The following is a 24,571-nucleotide window of genomic DNA, read 5'->3' on the forward strand; positions in this document are numbered from 1 at the left end:
TGTTTGTTTATCTGTTCACCTCTAATAGGGTCATTTTGTCTTCTACACTGTACAAAGATTAATTCAGCCAGGTGCATTACTTGGCTGATCCTCTTATGTTAAACACACCTCATAGTTTTGCTCATTTAACCCATTCTGAACGGGAACCCATTTTGGTGTTAGCATCATGTCGTGCTTTAGCTATTGAAAAATAGCAGATCTACAAGCTCATAGCGCGCCACCGAGTGGCGCGCTACGAGCTTGTAGGTCTGCTATTTAAAAAAAATCAAAGAACGACTGACATTTTTTAGAATCTGATCTCGGGTCAGAATGGGTTAATCAGACCAGTGTGTGTCCAGTGGAAACCTCGTATGAATCTGATCTCAGGTCAGAATGGGTTAAGAGGATTCCTCACCGACTCCACACCACTGATCCAACTTAGTGCCACTGGTGGTGTAATCCCCCAGGACATAAGAATAGAAATCAACTAATGCAAACATGGAGGCTCTGTCACAGAACCCACATTATGCAGGACACAACAGACAATACCTTTTTTTCACCCCTTACAGGAGAAGCAATGTCTCATTTAGTCATTCATATTTTTAACACATTTAAATGAAATGTCATACATAAAAGCACGTGAAGATGTTAAATGGGTACGCCGGGTTACCAGCAATAAGGGTTACTAGAGGCCGACGTTACCAACAACACCAGCGACAGTTTTTTTAAATGTATATTGAGCATAAAAAGAGGAGGAAGTTGAGTCTTTCCTCATCTAAAGCCATGGAAGAATACAACTTTCTGTGTGACTTGCAATTACATTACTGCAGTGAGGGGAGGAGGAAAGGAATTAAGGCTCGCTCAACTCAAGGACAGCCGGGAAAAGTTTGAGAATATACAGTGCAGATAGATAATATGTACCAGTAAGACGCGCAAACGCGGGAAGCGAACGCAGCCGAGACCCTGCAGATCATGTCTGTCTGTCTGTGTGTCTGTCCCGCTGTTACTGTATATGTGGACCCTTTTGTGCCCATATATGGAGCTGAGTGATTGCTGATGCAACACACTCCATATTTGGATAGCGGGACAGACACACAGACAGACAGACACACACACACAGACAGACATGATCTGCTAGGTCTCATAGTAAGTGCTCATTATAATTGAAGGTACAATCCACACTCCCTGTAGAGGTTTTAAGAGTCTTTTTGAGTGGTGCAACCACTCCAAAAAACAGCAATGTCCCTATGGGACTATATGTGTAGAGTACCAGTAGGGGGAAAAGTGGCACTGTTGTGCCAGAAACAGAGAGTGCTGCACTGTTGCCTGCTAATGAGAGAGAGAGAGAGAGGGGGCGGGGGGGCAGGGGGAGAGGGGAGTTGCACCACTCAGTTCACACAGGTGTGATTTTTTAAATAATGGATAAGATCCACAGCAACAGTCTGGCACTTGTCATTCTGACTCATATAGGTTTCTTTGACCAGTTAAGTCATTCAGAATTTAAATGAGCAGGGAATGACAAGACTCGAAGTAATTTCCTGCTCAATTAAATTCTAGATTATGCAGGTCATTTAAATAAAGCTAATAGTTGTTTTAAGCCGTGGGAAAATATTCGGATATTTGAATCTTCTGTGTTCATTTCTCAACCGAGCAATTATAATTGACGTTTTGAAGTTTCCGGTGTGTGTTACATTTTTATACCCGCTATCGCAACACCACTAAAACTCCACTCTTTTTCACCTATATATTATAAATGAAAACCGTCGACAAAAAAATAAAATAGAAATCAAGCAGAGCGTTTATTGTTATTGATGATCAACATGATGAAGTGTTTGAAACAATTAGTGACAAAGAGGAAAAAGCTGCTTAGTTCTCCATTTCTACTGTAAAAAAGAAAGAAAGAAAGAAAGAAAGACAAGGGGAAACTAGCCAACTACCTACAGAGAAATGGCTCTCTTGCTGTGATCAATGTAATACCTTAGGGCAGAGAAAGGCCACGACTGTGGATAGACAAGGGCAAAAAGGGAACAGGCCAGGTCAGCAATTCTTCAGCCTACTGCGGCACCAGCCGTCTAATTCAGTCATATAATCAAGACTTCTTCAATTTGCTACGTATATATGTTGTTATAATCACTTTGCATTTCGTTCATTTAGTATAACGCACTGGGTTCCGATTCAGCATCAGTTACCTTTAAAACACCTAATGTATACAAATACAGTAACGTACATTCAAATGCACAACGCATTCTATTTTGGAATCAATAACTGTTAAACCCATTTCGTGCTTTAGCTATTGAAAAATAGCAGATCTACAAGCTCAGAGTGGCGCGCTTACGAGCTTGTAGGTCTGCTATTTTTTTTTAAATCGAAGAGCGACTGACATAGAAGACATTTTTTTTAGAATCTGATCTCGGGTCAGAATGGAAAACTGTCAGGATGTAGAAGACTTTTTTTTTTAGAATCTGATCTCGGGTCAGAATGGAAAACTGTCAGGATGTAGAAGACTTTTTTTTTTAGAATCTGATCTCGGGTCAGAATGGAAAACTGTCAGGATGTAGAAGACTTTTTTTTTTTTAGAATCTGATCTCAGGTCAGAACGGGTTAATCATTTACGTTCGTACGGTCGTGGGCCAGCTCCAGACAGCTCTAGCCAGGGCTATATGAAAAGGTGCTGCCTCAGCTCACGTCCACAGATTTGGCTGGCTTCTGAAGACAGTGAGACGCTGGCTGTAAGCCACACACACACACACACACACACACACACACACACACACACACACACACACGCACTGTGCCACACACGCACGCACACACGCACGCGCGCACACAGCAGAGACCCCATCAGCCAGTGCAGTGAGTGGACTCAGCAGCAGGCTGATCTGGTTGCTTTGATATAGCAGAGATGATCGTTTCCAATGCCAAGTGCAAGGTGACTCACGCAGGGTCGGGTGTCCACTGGAGCCCGACCTGAGCGAAGCAGTACAGGAAGGCCAACATGGTCGGGGCGACGGTGCACCAGCCTGAAATGAGACGCGTTGGGAAGATATCATGGAATTACACACACAATCTTGAATGAATGAATGAATGAATGAATAGTTCATTTCGATCTTTCAGAGGGAGACATTTACACAAAAACGAATCTTTTTTTTTTTTAGGTGATCGAAAAGGCATAGGCAGAAGCTTTTAAAGCGTATTAGTGCCTGTCCTTATCTATCGATGTGTTCCAAAAATACTGTTGAAGATGTGTGTCACAATCTACATATAAACAAAACAAACAAATGACACGTATAGAAGTAGAAGAGAAAATTAAACAAAGAAAAAACAGAAAACAAGGGGGGAAAAAAAGACAAAAACAGGCAAAGCTAGAATGTTATTCTTCAGTCCAACTCTACATAGCATAACATAGCTCAGCTCCCCACTCATTCTAGGTTATAATTATACAATAAATAGTTCCAGTTTGAGCCTCTTTTTAAATAAGAAAAGGGGGTAACTAACCAAGTACAGAGAAATACACAATCTTCTGTTTACATCTATAGCTCATCAAGACTTAGTTCTCCATGAATTAACATCAATTTACACAAAGCTCCAAAATCATTATCTGGTGTTTGATTCACTCCTTTGCCCATCCTACGTCAAAAAAAATGTTGGCTGGTAGACCAGAGATGTTTAACAGGAAATATGTAAAAAAAAAAAATCTCCTATGCGCAGCTTTGTGTGTGTGTGTGTGTGTGTGTGTGTGTGTAGCACGGAATGCGATGATTTGATTATGAAAGGTGTACACCTGCTAAACCTTGTGCTAAATGTTGTTTCGACCTTTGTTTTAGAACTAACATCACAAATTGGACACACACACACACACACACACACACACACACACACACACACACACACACAAACAAATCTGTTACAGTTGGTAAGTTTAAGGGGAGCAATGTCTGTCCGCGTGTTTTCTGAGCTCTTTCACCGTTCTTCAATAATTCGAAAAATGACCTTCAATTGAATAAAGGTTCAATGATTTTACAGTTTTACTTGAGTAAAATAATCGACAGTAGGAAGACAAACCCCCCCCCCCCCCACCTCCAGTAACCCGCACCTGCAAACACAATGAATTTCAATGATCTATTCTCTCCACCTGAATCTCATTCAGAGACAAACACAAGCCGGTTTATACACACACAGCTGTAGTGAAAACCCTCTCCTATCTGCACTAAGAGCAAGGCCATGGGGCAGATAAGAGTTTTCTAGATTTATGTATTATTTATATAACAAAAAGTGTTTTTTTTTTGTTTTTTTTTAATAACAAATCCTCTCTGCGGACTGCGGGGGGGTCCCTGGCACAAAACGTTTTCAGATGGGGGGGGGGGGGGGGGGGTTCCGCTGCCACGGTCAAGGTCAAGGTCCAGTGCTCTCCATGTAACAATGTGTGATTCAAGCTGGGGCGTGTTAGGCCAAGACATCCCTGTGTTCCGTCTTTGGCAAGAGGCCACGGCAGAGAATATTACTAGAAATGTTTCTCCTGATGTGTCCGTATAACTCAAGAGAGTGAACCAAAAAAACGTGTCGCTTCCATTTGTATACACGCTCCGAGTGGAAATGGACATCGATTGTATACGATATGAAATTGGGTTCACCGGAGATAGAAATGCCATTCATCTTTTTTTTTATCCTTCTGAACATGTACAGTCTGAAGTGATATTGCCCTGTAGCCCCTGTTTAACCCATTCTGAACGGGAACCCATTTTGGTGTTAGCATCATGTTAGCTATTGAAAAATAGCAGATCTACAAGCTCATAGCGCGCCACCGAGTGGCGCGCTACGAGCGCTGTAGGTCTGCTATTTTTTGAAAAATCGAAGAACGACTGACATTTTTTAGAATCTGATCTCAGGTCAGAATGGGTTAATCAGACCAGTGTGTGTGTGTCCAGTGGAAACCTCGTATGAATCTGATCTCAGGTCAGAATGGGTTAAGTTATGGACTTGATGTCATAATGTTAGCTCATCTAAGGAAAAATGACTATACGGAGACATTGGAGATGGAGCCATCTTGGGAATTGCACTTGTGTCCTATGCAAAAAATGCTATCTATAATGTATTGCTTTTTCCAAATAAAACAAATATCATATATATATTTTTTTTTAAAAGCCATTAAACGGGGGGTCCGTGGCCTAATGCATGTCAAGCTGCGCGTGCTTGAAATTAAAATGGTTGAGAATCCCTGCTAGAGCCGTAAAAAAATAAATCTTCTCTTATCCCTGGCATATATTTTCAAACGGGGGTCCGCCGTCTAAATACATTTTGGGGGTCATTGACATGAAAAAGTTTGAGAAACCACTGCCCTACAGTAAGTACTATGCATATAGGGGCTGGGCTGTTTTAAACATTATGTTATAATTTAGCTATTATTGAAAAATAGCAGATCTACAAGCTCATAGCGCGCCACCGAGTGGCGCGCTACGAGCTTGTAGGTCTGCTATTTATTTATTTTAATCGAAGAGCGACTGACATACGGTAGAAAACATTTTTGGAATCTGATCTCAGGTCAGAATGGAAAACTGTCAGGATGTAGAAGACATTTTTAGAATCTGATCTCAGGTCAGAACGGGTTAATCATTTATGTTCGTACGATCGTGGCCAGCTCCAGACAGATCTAGCCAGGGCTATGAAAAGGTGCTGTCTCAGCTCATGTCCACAGATTTGTCTGGCTTCTGAAGACAGCGAGACGCTGGCTGTAAGCCACACACACACACACACACACACACACACACACGCACTGTGCCACGCACGTGCCACGCATGCACAGGTCTGTGCTTGTAGGTCTGCTATTTTTGAAAAATCGTGAAAATATTTACTTCAGAAAACTGGAGGATTTAGAAGATTTTGTTTTTAAAATTTCGAGGTTAATGCCGTCTGCCTGACCCCATGCGAATGCGGCATTAATCTCAATTCATTATTTATCAAGACTACAATTACCGAGTGGAAATATGTAGATTAAGTATAGGGAACTGAGAACCCCATACCGTAATTTACTAGCGAATTGGTAAAAATTAATTTGACTAATTAATTTACTTCATTTACAATAGTGATATCGGACAGTAAGATAACCAGTAAGACGCCTGAGGAGACGCCTGAGACGCCAGATCAACATATCCGCCTGGGTGACAGCAGACTGCTGGGCGAGTGCTGGCGCTTTGGCATGGGGGGGGGGGGGGGGTTAAAACTGCGACTTTCGGTCAGTAAAAGTCAGTTAAAGTTAGATTTTCTAGTCACGATCGAATATAATAATCTCTGTGCTTTGCAGTTGCAATCGCTTGAAATAAATGTAATATCTGCTATATATTTTTTTCTTTACAGTGGCATCATGGCATGTTCAGTTGTTCACACAGCTGGTTTACTGTGTGCCGATAAGTTATCACCCAAGTCCAGGCTGCATGCAATTGACCACATTGACTCTGGCATACCTATTTTGGGCAATCTTACTAAAAGCTTTCTTATACAGCAAAAACAGCCGGACTACAAATCAGTGCACTAAACAAACACATTAAAGTCCATAGACTTGGCTGCCATATGACAGGAGTTAGCGACGGACGGACGGGACTAAGGGCCGAATCATATTCTTATTTTAGAGCCGAATAAAAGTCGGTTCGGCTCTGTAGAGCCTACAATGTGACGTCATTTGAGGTTCGGGGGGGCGGTTACCGTCCTGAAGTCGTCTCTTCGGTGCTACTGACAATTTCTGACGAGCCGAAATCATTTCGGCACTACAGCGCCGAAACAGCGGTACAATAGGAGTATGAATCGGCCCTTAAGGGTCGGCGACAGACTACGTCAGTCACCATTCTTGATCTCACCCGTGTTGGATGCTATACCACCCCTCAGAAAACAGGTGAGCAAAACACTCCAAATGCCAGCATTTCCTCTCAACTGTGCCCAATCAGGCAGTAGTGTAATTAATTACTCAACACAACTGGCCTGTCTCCTGATTAATACGGCATACTTCATGTGAAAAGGCCACTTGCACGGAGGTTCCTCTTGTCCAGATTGGCTAATCATGGAAAAACTGCAAAGACTATAACGCTCAATGCAAAGTTGCTTAACCCATGATGACCTGATGCCGATTATAATTGTCTTTGTAGAATCGTTTTTTTATCAGTGGTGCTCAAACCTTTTTCATGTCAATGATCCACGGAATTATATTTATTTGGCTGCGGACCCCCATCTGAAAATATTTTGTTCCACGTCGTACCCCGAGAAGCAAAGACTTGAGATATATTCAAAGATTTGCACAAATATTTGAATATAAAATAAAGGCAGATCTACAAGCAATGGAGCAATGGAGCTGCTTTGGGGACTCCTTATATGGTTATGGCTGAGTCATGGTGGCATGAGTGTGATGGCGTGGTCCAACTTGTGCCCATGTATGGAGCTGCTTTGGGGACTCCTTATATGGTTATGGCTGAGTTAAAAACGTAACTTAAAAATAACTTAACTTAAATATGTACGAGCTGCGTTCGCTTCCCGCGTTTGCGCGTCTTACTGGTTTATGTTGAGAACCAATGTGCTAGCTTAAAATGACGGTATGCTTTCTCGGTTTTAATGGATAAAATGAGCAAAGTACATACTGTGCTTTTTATAGAAAAGAGTTGGAAATGTGTAGGGTTGAGAGCATAGAGAATATTACAGAGATTAGAATGCAACATTTTATAAATATGTATTTTTTTTACCCAGAGCAATATGACATCCCTCTGAGTTGTCAGGGTATACATCAACAGAAGCATCTCATATTAAAATATACTGATTAATTTTATTTTATTTTTGAGCACCGCTCACCGCTCCTTTACATGACTGTGTGTGCCCGTCTGTCCGTATCTGTGTCTGACCTTCTTCTGTTTACAATATTGACCCCTGTGGCTCATGCTCATTGACCTATAGTCTGCATTTGCCGGGCCATTCACACTAATCACTCACCCATTGACCACTGCGTGCACATGCTCGCACACACACACACACGCATGTGCACGAGCACACACACACGCGTGCACGTGCGCGAGCACACACGCGTATAGTTGCACCGCTCAGTTCAGACGGGTCCGATTTGTTTTTCACATTTGGCTCAGTCGACGTAATCCCTCATTGTCAAAATGTAAGGAAAGACTATGAAACAATACAATATACTACAATACTTCCTAATACATCCTGTGTCTCAGTGGCTCAATCTAGGAACTTCTGTCAAGTTTTTCTACAAAACATATTCCATTTTACGTAGTTTTTCATTTGTAGCTCCGTAGCTCTATTTAAAGAAGTGTTTAGAAAAGAAGTCCTTTGGCACACCTAATGGACAGTGCAGGCAGTCAACAAAAGACGAGCAAAAAAAAAAGGAATCCTGCACACTGCGTTCACTTATAGCCCAAAAGGTTTAAAGGTAGAGTAAGTGATTTCACTCAAAAAACCTTAGGTTTCGTTTTTGGCTGTGGGACCTAAGCCTTCGTCCAATCAGGATAGAGAGTCAAAACGAAACCTACGGTTTTTTGACCCCCAGGGGTTAACTGGGGACAGGGAGGAACTCCTTATATGGTCAGCTCTATAGTAGAGAGGATTATCACAATCAAACAAAAAAATAAGTGATATTTGAATTAAGTGAAATCACTTACTCTACCTTTAATAACCTTTTGGTTTTTAACTAAGCATTATGTTATACTTTAAAAAATAGCAGACCTACAAGCTCATAGCTATGAGCTTGTAGGTCTGCTATTTTTTTTTAATCGTGAAAATGTGCCTGAAATCTTTGAATATTGTTACAGAGCGAGTTTTTAACTCAAATCTTTGCTACTGGGGAGGTCCCTGGAACAACATATTTCCAAATGGTGGTCGGTGGCCAATTACATATACTTTTTGGGGTCCTAATTGACATGAAATATTGAGCACCACTGATACAGAAACATGAGGTATTTCAGAAAACTGTCAGAATTTAGAAGATTTCTTTTTAAATTTCGACGTCAGGCCTAAATGGGTCAATAGAGATATGTTTTGGAACTTCATCGGGTGATGAAGGTCAGTTTATAGAATGTTTACCATTTACCAGTATTTGCAGCTTTCAACCACGAAGATCCGGACCATGACAATGTTTAAAACGAAACCGCCCTGCCCAGCATGTTGTATAGTCTAAACAAATGGCCCCCGTTCACATAGCCTGGTTAATAAACCAGACCGAACCTGCCGGCGGATTACGGTCTGGAGAGGCTCAATTGTACGCCCATTTCCTACACCAGAGAAATGGGGCGGCCAATCGGGACACGGTATGCAATATGGGCGGGCTTTGGTATACAGTTACTTTCAATGCTTGAGACCTTTGACTGACAGTATAGCTCTGACCAATTGCGTCAAAGAGAAAATGTTTCAACCCGCCTCCCCCCCCCCCCCTGGAAATGAAATCCAAGCCGAGCCTCCCCAGACTAATATCCCGCGGTCAGTGCGATATTAGTCTGGTTTATTAACCAGGCTACCGTTCACATGCATTGGGGCTCAATTTAGCGTATTGCGCGTGGTGGAACCCTGGATTAAACCGTTTCTGTCATGTTGAAGATGGATGGTGCATATGCATGGTGGTGGTGCGTGGTGGTGGCGAATCAGGTTGAGAAATTGAGATTACTGTATAACCTCGGACATCCAGACGTTTAGATTACAGGGACCGAAATGCTACGATGCTGGAGGGAGGGACTAGCTGACGTCTTTCTTTCACTACCGATTCCCGAATGAGCCAAATAAAAAAGAGATGCAGGGAAGCAGGACAAGGACTGGCAAGGCTATCAAGCAGATGGCTCTCTGTGAGGATTTCCCCAATCTGACGCAGAGAACAGTGCTGTTCAACTCCAGCCCTGCCACCCACAGCACCACAGGCAAACAAACACAAAGCAATGCACACCCCCTACTAAGGCAGTGTACTTTGCTAACACCTCATATATTGTTATATTTTTCATAAAATACATATCTTTGCCTGCGGGTGGAAACCTTATTGGTTAATAAAACCCACAGATGGACTTTCACAAATTGTCTAAAAGCGAAGATATCAGGTCTACAACCTCACAACATGTTGCATGGCAATGCGTTGTGAGCTTGTATGTAGTCTATTTTCCCTACTTTTGCGTGATACTTTTGTACGGTGATGAAATGGGGGATACAGTACATTTATGGGCGGGGGGGGGGGGGCAGAGGGTTACTGTAAAAGCTATTTTTAATAATACGTTTTGTGTGTGTGTCAGTTTATAATTAACCCATTTACACCTGTCTAACTTTCAATCTGGTATAGCTACCTCTGTGTGTCATTGGTTGTTGCTATACATGTAGCAATACTTTTACATTCTGAATGCGAATTTGAAGGTTTTCAGAAACCTTATAGGTTAGGTTTTAGAAGGCGTTTTTAGAATCGGTACTCGTATCAAAATGGGTTAAAACAGTACTCTTTATGAAAAAAAAAAAAACTGTCATACATATTTCGTTATTTACGTCTCCGTTATTGGGACAGAAAGTGTCCCACATGTCTTACATGACAAGTTAACAGTGTGCAGCCTCTTTGGCTTGATACACCACATTAACCCATTCTGGGCGGGCACCCATTTTGGTATTAGCACTATGTTATGCTTTAGCTATTGAAAAATAGCAGATCTACAAGCTCATAGCGCGCCACCGAGTGGCGCGCTACAAGCTTGTAGGTCTGCTATTTTTGAAAAATCGAAGAACGACTGACATTTTGAGAATCTGATCTCAGGTCAGAGTGGGTTCATCAGAGCAGTGTGTGTCCGGTGGAAACCTCGTATGAATCTGATCTCAGGTCAGAATGGGTTAAACACAAACTTGGACAGCGCCAGCTAAAACTGCAAACTGCAAAATGAGGCATTAGCAAATCCTCTTGGGTGAGTGTTATGGAAGGCAGCTCACCTTGAACAAAGACACGCTTCCAGAAGATTCTGCCGACGTGAGTCCCTCCGAGGAACACCAGATTAGAGAGGATGAGCAGGGCAGTGGAGAACGCAGAGAGCAGGGCAACACAACGCCTCTTCATGCGCATAGACAAACTCCGCTCCTATAGGGAACGACATATATATATTTTTTTAGTTATATATATATATATATATATATATATATATATATATATATACACACTATATATATGCATTAGGCCTGTCAAAAAAAATCGATTCGAGTTAGAATCGCGATTCTAATGCCGTCCGATTCAGAATCGATTCTCATTTTCCAAAAATCGATCAATGCATTATGGCCTGGGTTTCTGCATAGTGCATTTACTACCAGCTAAGCTAAGCCTGCCAATTGTATTTATTTTACACCCGTTTTAATACTAATGTATTGTTCTGGTATTGAGTGAGAAGAGATTTTGTAACTTTTGTACTGGTTCAAATTTGTGCAAGCTAAATAAATAAAAAAATGTTCTTACTCTTGGATTTAACCTTTGTGTGTTTAAATCATTCAGTTGATAAAACCTTTACAATTATACAAGCTTTTTACTAAATGTACTCTGCTTTCATGCCAGAAGACTGGAGTAGATCATGCTAAAATTCTATTTAATTGTTTTTAATAAAAAAAAAAAACTGCTTTAGAATAGAAAAAAAAATCTTTTTTGAATCGAGAATCGGAAAAATCGAAAAGATCGTTTTTGAATCGAATAGTCACACCAAGAATCGGAATCGAATCGAATCGTGGGACACCTAAAGATTCGCAGCCCTAATATGCATGCAAAGTGTACCTGCCTGCCAGTAGTACATTTTGATAAAGTAGGTTTTCTCAATATTATGCTACAGGGCATGAACCCCAACATCCCAATTCTGGACATGTCACAATAGGTGAACATTCAGTGACAATATCAGCTCTACAAGCTCAGAGATGCACCCTAAAAGCATTATTTTGTGACAATGAGTTCTCTCCTAAAGACAGAACCCAAAGAACTAAGATTAAAGGGGGTGTCAGTGATTTCAGTCAAAAACCCTTAGGTTTCGTTTTTGCCTTGGGACACAAGCTTTCATCCAATCAGGATAGAGAACAAAAAGGAAACCTAAGGTTTTTTTGACCCACAGGGGTTGACTGGGGACAGGGAGGAACTCCTTATATGGTCAGCACACTCTATAGTAGAGAGGATTATCACAACAAAACAAAAAAATAAGTGATATTTGAATTAAGTGAAATCACTGACTCTACCTTTAAAATCTGTAATATGAACAGAAACAGCCCGGAGCTGTTCCCACGTCGAAGACATGCTAAACATCTTGCGTAGCGTCAAAGTCAATTCTTATTTATCTTGGGATATCGTCAGTCTTTGTCTACCGATAATATAGGCTACATTCTTGCGCTTAACAGTTAACCTATAGTCACATGCATACTAGGTTATACATACTACATACATACCTAGTCACACATAGCAAATACATGCGTTCAATTTTAAAGGGAAAGTCTGGTGTTTGGGGAATTTTTACCATGTTCCTATATATGTACAGAGACCAATTTCATGGACACCCCTGAGCATACAGGGGTAAAGTACAGTAGCTGTCTGCCACTGTGGGGTCTAGGGGTTTGAATTCAGAGTGGTGTATCTCTATACAAAACACAATTGTTAGGAGGGAAGCCGGGCGGAAAGGGCCCTATGTATGGACTGGGGGCAGCACCTGTCAGCACTGGGGATACTGAACAGGATGAGTAGGCGGGGGGGAGGCCCTAGGTTCTCCTGGTGGGGGGGGGGGCTCCTCACTGGCCAGGTGAGCCAGTCGGGTACAATAGCAGTGGCACATCTGGCAACACAGAAATATGTGTGAAGGAAGGGGTAAATTGAAGCACTGAGAAAACTGTTGCGCCTTTCTTCGTCCTTTTTTTTCTCCAAACTTGACTACGGTAGCGGTGGTCTAAAAAAACATAAGGGAAACTTTGACAGGAAAAGACTCGCTCACGGTATAAACGTTTCGGTCCTCAGACCTTCGTCGGTCTGAGGACCGGAACGTTTGCTTTTTAATTGCACCATGAGCACAGAGCACCAATAGAGCATGATAAAATAAAATAAAAAATATTTTTCTAAGTCTCAGTCTAAGGAGTTTTACTCTTTTTTTTATATACGGTGAGCGAGTCTTTTCCTGTCAAAGTTTCCCAGAAGGGCTAAATTGGCATAACTAAATTAAGGTTTAGGTATTGGATATGTTTTTAGATTTTAACCCTCAAAACAAGGACATCTCTGCAACAGTGAGCTTAGCCTAGTTTATCTCGATATCTGGATGTCATGGGATCAGGTAGCGAAATTGCACCTCCGAAGCTGAGGGTTTAATGTGTGTAGTAGCCGAGTGTTAAAAGGTTTTTCTTTCATTAGTATATAAAACATAAATGATCGAGCTATAGTACATTTTTCCTAAATACATGTATTCGTATTCATCTGCTGATTAAACTTCCTTGATGCAATCTAATTGCTTTCTAATCAGAAGCTAGGAATACATAGATTACAATGTGTAATGTTGTTAGGCCAGTCATCCATTTATGGAGAAGTTTAACGGTGCATTACCCTACATTTGAGAGGAGCTGCATGCCTGTCACTCGATCCCATAGAGACATCCAGGAATTGCGCTGAACTAAATTAAGCTCACCATTCTTACCGTACCATACCTAGTTCAAACTGTATGAGAAACATCAAAAGGGAACCATTAGGTTTGCCTCTTGGTACATTAGGTAGGGAAAATAATGACATTTACCAAGAAACAAACGATTAAAGGACCACTTCTCTTCCTATAATTGGTCCTCACTAATGTTCATGATGAAACACAACCATTTTTTTCTACTCCGCCTGTGTCTCATAGGTCTGTGGGCAGTTCAGACACCCGTCTACCAGTGACATCATCGTTAGGCAGATGTTTTAAAATATATTAAGACTTGTATTATCGTGAGACCGATGGCTCCCATTATCGCATTGCAACTTATCAGGAAAAGAAAGCCTGCCGTTTCTATTAGCATGGATTCCCCATTGATGATGTCACTGGTGGACGGGTTGCTGAACTGCCCACAGCCCTCCTATGAGACTAAGAAAGAGTACAAAGAAATTGTGGTACTTTATCATGGACATTAGGGAGGACCAATTATAGGAAGAGGAGTTGAAAAGTGGTGAAGTGGTCCTTTAATTTAAGTTCAAGACTTTTTTTTTTTTTTTAATTAAATTGCTTTGGGTTCAAACATACGACAAAGGAGTGAATGAAGGAAGAGGTGAAGAGAGCCCTCAGTCCATTCTCCACCAGAACTCCAGTCCAGTTCATCAGAGCCCAGTACTGCAGGTAGTCATGGCCTCCGTGCCAGAGGCAGACGAAGCCAAACGCCAGGCCAGTGGACAGCATTTTATACAGGGCTCCATGACGGGAACCTCCTAGTGGGACGTAGATGTACCTGGACAAACGGATAAGAAAAATAGATATGTTATGGACTCAAGGTGATTCATGTTACAGTTCTTAAAAAGGACAACTTTAGTTTTTCGAACATGGGGCTAAATATGTTTTTTTTTTTTTGTACAAAATATTATGGCAATTTTTTTTTTTTATTATTTACTATAGTCCTAATAGACCCCAGGAAATTACATCTGGCCACAGAAGATCACAGGATCTACTGAATGTGAAGGAGGCCTATACTGGAGGGAAGACACACTGTGTGTCATAGGCTCAATATGTCAATTTGACACATTCAGTAGATCTTTGTCATCTTTTCTTTTGTGGCCAGATGTAATTTCTTGGCGTCTAGTAGGACTATAGTAAATAATAATAAAAATAATCGCTGTAACATTTTGTAAAATAAATACACATTTTGCCCCATGCTTGAATGCCCCCCCCCTGTCAAAAACAGCTAAAATCCCTAAAACGAAAGAAATCAGCAAATGAAAAGAAAATGAACACTCGTCTCTCTAATTACAACCTAAAACATGAACCTTGGTTGAAAAAAAAACTAAAGTTGTCCTTTAAGTACATGAAAAAAAGCAACAACAATGCTGTTGTCCAATGTTTTTGATACTGAAATTCATCAACTTTAAGCACAGTTCAAATATATTTCTGCTTGGCAGGAAGCGTATAGCTGCAAAAAATATATATGTTGGCACCCTGTACACTCCCTTTTAACCACAGTGAGATTACATGGTGCTAATCATTAAACAACAGATGGTAATGGAAACCCATTTTACATTATACTTTTAAAACTGTATATGTGCATTGAACGTGGTTCCATGGTGATATTATGTAATAATAGTAATATGTATGCCATGCTTAACCCATTCTGAACGGGAACCCATTTTGGTGTTAGCATTATGTTATGTTTTAGCTATTGGAAAAATAGCAGATCTACAAGCTCATAGCGCGCCACCGAGTGGCGCGCTATGAGCTTGTAGGTCTGCTTTTTTTTTGAAAAATCGAAGAACGACTGACATTTTTTAGAATCTGATCTCGGGTCAGAATGGGTTAATCAGACCAGTGTGTGTCCAGTGGAAACCTCGTATGAATCTGATCTCAGGTCAGAATGGGTCAGATCAGCAGTTCTGGGCAACCAGATCGCCATTATATGCCTAGTATATATATGGGCATATCGGTCGGATATTTTAACCAGGTCTACGAACTGCAGCTGGTCAAAACTATATGGAATGAACTTCCCATTAGCAATCAGAACCGCATGGGCTCTCTGCCAACCTTCCGCCGTAGTTCTGGAAACTCACTTCTTCAGACTCCACCTTATAGCCCGCGGCACTTGATGCCCTAGCCTCCCACGACCTTGCAGGCGTAGCAAAGGCTATATTTACTGTATGTCATTTAGATATCATATTATGTAGACATAGCACTCTAGTGTACACTCATTGTACGGATATTCTACTGTTGGCTGGATGTCCTTCAGGTTCTTAGCTTGGTTATGATCCTCGATGACTATTTCGATGTATTTTGGTGTATTACCAAATTAGTATGTGTTGTTCTCGCTTACTGTCGCTCTGGATTAAGAGCGTCTGCTAAATGCGTACATTTGATGATGATCACCTTGCTCTCCTCCCACACCACCCACTCTCCACTGATGGAAGCCTTACTGTATGTGTCCAGTTTGACAAAACAACAACAGCAATTTAATTAATATAAAGTCCCAAAAGGCTAACAGCCATGTGCATGAGCCAGTGTTTTCAAGAGAAAACTAGAATCATTGCATCGCAGTTGAGTGAGAACAACTATTTATACTTTTCTAATAACACATATGCAATACCAAAATAATATGAATATTTTAACATCAACACAACAACCCATTTCTCTCACACACACACACCCATCGCAAAGTTACTACTTTGGACTGCCTCTGAACATGGAAGAATACTTCGCTTATATAACAAATCAGGGTATGAAAAGTGTGGTCTTTTTCTGAGAAAGGAGGTATCGCTTTCCTTACAAGGAAACATCACTTTCAGGCTATTGCTCCCACTGAGCAGGGAGCTAATTATCTCGACCACCGCTGTGGCTAATCAATGGCCCTGAAAGATGAGCTCGCAGTTTTAACAGCCTTCATTAGAGGGCTGTCCACACAGTGGCCAGGTTGACGATATTGAGAGAGTAAAAGTGGGTGCAAGAAAAGATGCACGCAGAGGACTGCAGAAATCACATTATTGTTACATACTGAACACTAAAAGATCCTCAACCAAACAACCACTCACTCAAACAACCAACCAACCAACCAACCAACCAACCACTAATTCACTCAAACAACCATTGAACCAACCACTCACTCACTCACTCAAGCAAGCAAGCAACCAATCACTCACTCAAGCAAGCAAGCAACCAACCACTCACTCAAACAACCAACCAACCAACCACTAACTCACTCAAACAACCAACCAACCTCTCACTCAAACAACCAACCACTCACTCACTCACTCACTCAACCAATCAATCAACCAACCGGTCTGTCTGTCTCTACAAACTAATGAAATTAGGTAGCAGTTGACAGCTTCTCAATTACTACATAAACATCTTAGAAAATGGCTGAGATGACCTGAATACTATACTTGGCCATTGCCAATTATCAAAAGGTATAGGTATAGGGACAATGTTTGATATTTATGCTAGTCCATAACCAGTGGTGGAATGTTAAGTACATTTACTTAAGTACTGTACTTAAGTAGCCTACAATGTTGAGGTATTTCTTTACTTTACTCGAGTATTTCCAATACTTTTACTTCTACTCCACTACATCTCGGTTCCAAATATTGTACTTTTTACTCCACTACATTCATTTGAAAACTTTAGTTACTAGTTACTTTGTAGATTTTGATTATTATTATTATTATTACATACAAAACATACATTGCCCACATTTCGGCCTTTTGAACAAAACCGACCTGCAAGCTCACAATGCGTCGCGATGTGACGACCGCGATCTACAGTAGATTCAGACAGATTCAGAAACTTTGAGCAAGGACCGGCTGTGCAGTTCATTTTAGTTAGGCTACTCTAGAGGTTTTCTTTGATTGATTGATATATTTATTAACAGTTTGCAGAATTACACTATACATTTCAAGCACGGCTCAATACAAAGACTGTCAACTGTGAGTGGACGTCCCGATAAAGCATGACACTCGTTTACAAGAGGGTCCACCTTGTTCAAATCCTCAATAGTCAAGCACTTGATGTTGTCCGTTTAAAACTAGCCACAGTAGTGTGCTCCAGGTGCCACGTTTTGGATGTACCGCGTAGTAATGTTCAGCAACTACACAGACTAAAGACAATCGATATTTTCATGGAAAAGAAAATTGAAGAATTGTGTGCAAAATCGTGATCAATCTATTCTTGTGGAGAAATTAATCGATGAAATGCTGTCAGATGTGACTCACAAGACATCCTGCCCTGGTGGGCCTTTCTTACTTAAGAAAAGCAAAATTGAGCTTTTGTTGTTGGGAAGAGAGTGTTAACCCATTCTGAACGGGAACCCATTTTGGTGTTAGCATCATGTCGTGCTTTAGCTATTGAAAAATAGCAGATCTACAAGCTCATAGCGCGCCACCGAGTGGCGCGCTACGAGCTTGTAGGTCTGATATTTTTGAAAAAAATCGAAGAACGACTGACATTTTTTTAGAATCTGATCTCAGGTCAGAATGGGTTCATCAGACCAGTGTGTAGTCCAGTGGAAACCTCGTATGAATCTGATCTCAGGTCAGAATGGGTTAAGACACGTCACTGTACGGGCAGAGACCATCGCCATGGAATGAGGAGCTATGAGCCACTTAAGTCTCACGGGGGAGACGAGGCGAGTGAGTCATGTAGGAGCACAGGCGCATTAACACCTACGTACATAATTATCTGGCACTCTTCTCACACGGTCGCAATTACCGGAGTTTTAGAAATGCATTAAAACCTCTTCAGTTGACACTTCAGCTAATGTGGGGGAACTCGTGTCGTGTGTGTACCATTTTTGTAGCCAGGAAAATCATTCCATGCCACATGACGACCTTGGGACGCCTCCCCCCTGGTGGTCAAGAGTGCCAATGGCGCCTTTGGACGCCTTTTCTTTTTTTTTAATTAATGATGATATGCACATTACATGCACAATAGAATTACATTTTCTTTTCTTTTATTTATAATGGGCTTCGGTGGCAAGGCCAAAACTGGTGTCCACCAGGTGGCACTGAATGAGTTTTAAAACAAATGTATTAATTGGGAATTAATTGGGAATTTTATGCTTTATTTAGATAACAGAGGGGAGACAAAAGCGAGACATGGCATGATCTGGATTCCAACTCAGGTGACTCATGACTCATGGCTCATACATAGTCTGGATTTTCGGTGGTTAGGTGACCACCGAACTACAACATGACGTCACGAGCCTCGGTGAAGAGCAAACCACCGCCACCGCTCCAGCCCTTCTCTCTGTTTTTACTCACCACCGCTCAATGTTATTTCAGCTCCGGTGGTCAGCTCACCACCGGAGCGGTGGTCACCTCACCACCGAAAATCCAGACTATGAATAGGCCTTCACAAGGAGCATAAGTTCAGGCACCAACAGACTAAAATGGAGAACTTGTATTTGCAACGTAGACTCTGTATTATCTGTATTTATTACGATTGTGGAATAGTATAGCATTTCCTCAAAGCAAACATGCATCCATACAGTTCATGAACAGACACCACGCCCAATAGGTTACGATACTCAGCGGGTTGTGCATCGTCGTTAACAAAAGACAACACCAGACAGAAGACAGAAGAAAAGACGCATGTTGTGTAAAACTCAAGTGAGTTGAATGCATGCATAATGGCTGTATTACACATGCGCATATTGAACATGGCATTCCCGCGGCAGGGGTAAAAACATGAGACATTTTAACCAACAATATGTTGCTTGGCATAAACATGCTTGGCAGGCAACTGTATGCTTGTCCTCTCTGTATTCTATATAATATCGTACGTGAAATCAAGGGAAACGTTCTGGTTAAAAAAAATAGTATATGATTATAGCATCATCATCCATCATGGCTCCCATTTTGATTAGACGCCTCTTACCTGATGAGCCATTGATATAGTCCTTCGTCAAAATGCCTGGAAGAGACAAAAAGAAATGCACATACTGAAATAGCCGCCCCAATGAAACACCCAGAGCGCTCTCAATCAGATATTTCTCTCTCAATCCTTTTATCACTCCAGGGCAGGGGTGGGCAACTTTGACGATGGCGAGGGCCAATATATTTCCACACTCACTCGAGAGGGCCACAGTGCATATTACTGTCGTAGCAAAAATAGCTGATCCGATGCAACGCGTTTTGAGCTTGTAGATCAGCTATTTTTGCTATATTTGAATTGAAAACCTGAATATTTTTTTCTATTTTTTAATTGGAATCCTGAAAAGTTACCTTTTTATTGAATTTCAAATACATTTAGGCCTATAGTTATAGTTATGTTAACTTTATGAACTGTTAACATAACTACATTGAACACAAAAAGACAATAACATTTTAATACTAGTCATGAAGTCATTTAATACTAGTCATGAAGTCATTAAACCGGGTTTGGAAATGTAACAGCTGAAATCAGTACTACATCAGTATTCTGATATTAACATGCAGGCCGCATTAAGTGAAGGTGGGGGCCGCCTGTGGCCCCCGGGCCGCCAGTTGCCCACCCCTGCTCCAGGGCAAACAGCTTCATGGATTTAGAGAATATATATAACCTGAGTTTAGGCGTGTGTCTACAACAATTGCTTCCGCAAAAAAGAGAAAGCAATTGTAACCTATCAATATAATCACTGGGAAACCTCTAGCTATAGTCAGTATGGAGTGCAGTGCATCCATGGAGGAACTGTTACCAGACAAAATGTGCTACAAGCATGCAGTTGTATCCACCAATTATGGAATTGCCACATGACATGCTCATTTGTATGGCATGTTTCTCTACACAACTTTGAATGGGGTTTAACCCATTCTGAACGGGAACCCATTTTGGTGTTAGCGTCATGCTATGCTTTAGCTATTGAAAAATAGCAGATCTACAAGCTCGTAGCGCGCCACCGAGTGGCGCGCTACGAGCTTGTAGGTCTGCTATTTTTAACGACTGGCATTTTTAGAATCTGATCTCAGGTCAGAATGGGTTAATCAGACCAGCGTGTGTCCAGTGGAAACCTCGCGTGAATCTGATCTCAGGTCAGAATGGGTTAAGCTGCCGCATATACAGTCCACCAGCAGTCGCTGTACCCGTCCCCAAACTATAGCTTCAGGTGTCTTTAAAGATTCATCAAAGGACTTCGCAGTGGAAAAAAAATCAGCATTAAAGAGAATTAGCGGTAATGGTGATTAAGGTTCTTTGAAAATAATAAGCTTTAATATGCCCTTTTAGCTTAAGCAATTCTGACCCCTTCAGTATAAGATACGCATAGCAATACATTTTGACCTGGGGCTTTTTGATTGTTTGTGACTGTTTAGGAGTTTATTATAAATAAAAAAAAGGTAACAATCCTCTATGAGACGAATGTTTATGCAGAGTAGACGGTAATGCTATTCAAATGATTAACTAGGTGTTTATGGTGTTTTTGACAGGTTCTGAAACAAGGGGTCATAGCCTGTTCCTGATTGTTCTGATTGCCAGACAGTGATGATTAGGAGATGAGCCAAATCGTTGCAGTTTGATTGATTGATTGATTGAAATATTTTTATATACAGTTTGCAGAATTACAGTACATTTCAAGCACAAACTCAATGCAAAGACTGTTAACTGTGAGTGGATGACCCGATTAAGCATTACAACTTGTTTACAAGAGGGTCCACCACTTCTATATAGTTAAAGAACAGAACAGGAAGCAAAAAGGGAAAAGAAACATATACAGTGAGGGAAAAAGGGGGGGATTCAGATTTTACGGGGGCCTATTCCCTATTCTCACATTGCCGTGGTGTGGCATGCCTAGCTAGCCTAAATCCACAAATGCAAAAACACTGTGCAGTATATATTATAGCCTAGTCTACGGCTCTGAATTTAACCTGTGGCTGTATTATTAGAGCCAACGGTCGACACCCCCACATGGGATCCCCAGGTGTCAGAGAAGTAACAATTTAAGGATTTTAAGACCTTTTTAATAGGCCTACCTCAAAAAAAAAGGGGGGAGAAAAAAAAGAATACTATTTCTATGTATTTGATACAAGTGAGGGGAGTGAGTGGTGTCGACTAGTGTGCCGCTTAATCTCCCAACGTGTGAATGTATGGAACATTACAATGCGCTTTGAGTACTTAGAAAGGCACTATAAAAACCCAAGAAGCAATCCATTATTAACTAGGAGTGTATGATGTTTTTGTCAGGTTCTGAAATAAGGGGCCTGGACTCGGGGACATATTGTTCTGATTGCCAGTAATGATAGGAGTTTGAGCCTTTGATTGACAAAGCACGATCAAACTTAAAAGTAGCTGAAATAAAAAATAAAACATTCTGAATTGGAGCAGACTGGGGGAATAGTTTAGAAGTAGAACGGCTCCTTTTTGCTGCAGGACAAATATAGCAACCTGTAAATTATCTGACCTTTAATCTGACCCATTAACCCATTCTGAACGGGAACCCATTTTGGTGTCGGCATCATGTCGTGCTTTAGCTATTGAAAAATAGCAGACCTACAAGCTCATAGCGCGCCACCGAGTGGCGCGCTACGAGCTTGTAGGTCTGCTATTTTTGAAAAATCGAAGAACGACTGACATTTTTAGAATCTGATCTCAGGTCAGAATGGGTCAATCAGACCAGTGTGTGTCCAGTGGAAACCTCGTATGAATCTGATCTCAGGTCAGAATGGGTTAAGAATATCACACAAGATGGAGTGCGGTTATAATGTATATTAGGAAAGCTGTGACAATGGTGTCCAAGATAAAGTTATAAATATAACATCACACTGGTTTTATACCACATTCTACTATAAAGTATCAAGTAATATTATGTTACAGTAAAACGCCATTGCCGTTATACTGTATGTTGTAAAACTCCAAGTACTGAACCCTCGTCTGGTTTGACAGACAGGTAGAGTTTTACGACACTGTATATCATTATCGGCACTCATGTACTGGCTCTTATCCATTCAAATTACTTGACTGGAAGAAATAAAAGGTAATTGCCCAGGCATAAACACAACTATGAATGCCTGAGTGCCAATTTATTTACCACATACCCCATGCCTAATGAAAGCACAGCGTGCGTTGGCTCCTGATTGGTCAGCAGCCCTAGGGATTGGGGTGCATACTTAGTTTAGACTAGTCATTGTTTAGACATGGGTTAAGGTTAGGTTTAGGTGTGCTGCCCCGTGGGAGGTTAGGTTTAGGGTGAGGGTTTTGAGATAGGTTGTAGTTGTAGGACTAATGACTGGTCTAACCAATGACTGTAGTCTAAGCCAAAAACTGTCTAAACTAAGTACTGCACCCCTAGGGATTACCAGTTATCTACAACCTATCTCAAAACCCTCACCCTAAACCTAACCTCCCACGGGGCAGCACACCTAAACCTAACCTTAACCCATGTCTAACCAATGACTAGTCTAAACTAAGTATGCACCCCGTTATCATCCCATGGGGTAATCAGATATTTCTCTCTCAATCCTTTTATCACGACCAGGGCAAATAAGAGAGGCTGGGTATGAGATAAAAAAAGATCGTCAAGCCGGCGTTCCCGTTTGCCGGCTGAGGGCAATGAGGAGTGTACATATGTGTTTATCACATACAGTGGCAGCCTGCTTGACATGGGACTGGAGACCTTTGATAATACTGCAGAGGAAATTCCGTGGGGGGGGGGTTACAGTAAGTGTCTTTCTCAGGGACACTTCAATTCCGTTGACATGTTAGGAGTTATGTCTCTTGCTCAGGGACACTTTAATACATAGATGGCCGGGGGCCAAGAGGTCAACCAATGACCTTCTGTTTGCCAGACAGCCCCCTCTACCTAAACTCGCGGTCTGTGTTACTAAATCACCATGTGATCCGGTCGGGATCCGGCCGATCGTAACTTACCATGGTGTAGTCACTGATTTGTAGTCTTCGGGCAGGAAAGTAACCGCAGCCCGGGGATAAGACCTATCGGAAATAATTCCTCATGCGATCATAATTTTAGGGCCTACCCCCAATAAAATAGAATGCCCCCATGGGATAACAAACGGTATATCTCTGGAAAGTATACTCACATTTACATTTATTTTGTACTTTAACCCATTTAGGCCTGACGTCGAAATAAATAAAAAATAATGTTATATTCAAATATTTGTGCCACATTTTCACGATAAAAAAAAAAAAAGCAGACCTACAAGCTATGAGCTTGTAGATCTGTAGATCAATAGCTAAAGTGTAACATAATGCTTAGTTAAAACACCAAAACGGGGTTCCCTTCCAGAATGGGTTAAAAAAAAATCAGCTAAACTATGCTGAATCAATGGTTTTATTGGGTATAGGCCCTAAAATGATGACCGCATATGGGAATTATTTTGGGTAGTTCTTATTCCGGTTGTGGTTTCCTTTCCTCCCCGATGACTACAAATCAGTGACCACTTCGGTTACCACCCACTCCCGACCGGATCATAACTCACTGAGCTGCAGCTTGCCTTGGTCAGCTACTGCCTTAGGCCTGAGAACAGCATCCACATCCCCATAGTTTAATCAACCCCCTCACCCAACAATGTCAGTATGCACTAAAACATGATATACTGTATTAGGGACATAGTTAAAACCCATTATACTGCCTCCTGCTGGACGCAGCGCCAACCGCAGACTGCCGAGCCGATTTCAATGGAGCACACGCTGGACTGACATCCTGTCTGGAGCGTCCGTCTTTAATGCTAAATAAATAGCGTCAATGCTAGCGAGCTAAAAGGGAGCCATCCTTGCTCTAGAAAAGCGCCAATGTTTCCGTCTAGACCACCGGATAATCAGCAAAGAGACCTCCGAACATTGCGCATTTTATCCGAACCATCGAGAGCTCCGTAGACTCCGAGTTATTCAGCTTTTTAGTCGGTTAATGGGAGGTGGACGGCAGCGCGGTTGCGCAATCCGGACTAGGATCGCTAAAGAATAAAAATAAATAAATCAGTGATCCTGTTTGATATCTATAATAAAGC

At 41.4% G+C, this 24,571-nt stretch overlaps 1 protein-coding gene across 2 annotated transcripts in view; it reads right to left on the reverse strand.

The window, feature by feature from the left end:
- Positions 1–1,754: 1,754 nt before the first annotated feature.
- Positions 1,755–24,571, reverse strand: part of hhat (hedgehog acyltransferase) — a 40,597-nt gene continuing 17,780 nt past the window's right edge. The window contains exons 9-13 of one of the 2 annotated variants that reach the window (XM_080781764.1): positions 19,512–19,547; positions 14,193–14,394; positions 10,912–11,056; positions 2,918–2,999; positions 1,755–2,706 (exon numbers count right to left, since the gene is read on the reverse strand). In XM_080781764.1, coding sequence (XP_080637890.1) covers positions 2,661–2,706; positions 2,918–2,999; positions 10,912–11,056; positions 14,193–14,394; positions 19,512–19,547 — 511 coding nt within the window. In that variant the 3' untranslated portion in view covers positions 1,755–2,660. Of the gene's footprint in view, positions 3,000–10,911; positions 11,057–14,192; positions 14,395–19,511; positions 19,548–24,571 lie in introns of both variants that reach the window. The other variant, XM_080781765.1, reaches the window with a different exon arrangement.

This window comes from Protomyctophum bolini (genome assembly GCF_963924005.1).
Source record: "Protomyctophum bolini genome assembly, chromosome: 14".
NCBI lineage: Eukaryota > Metazoa > Chordata > Actinopteri > Myctophiformes > Myctophidae > Protomyctophum > Protomyctophum bolini.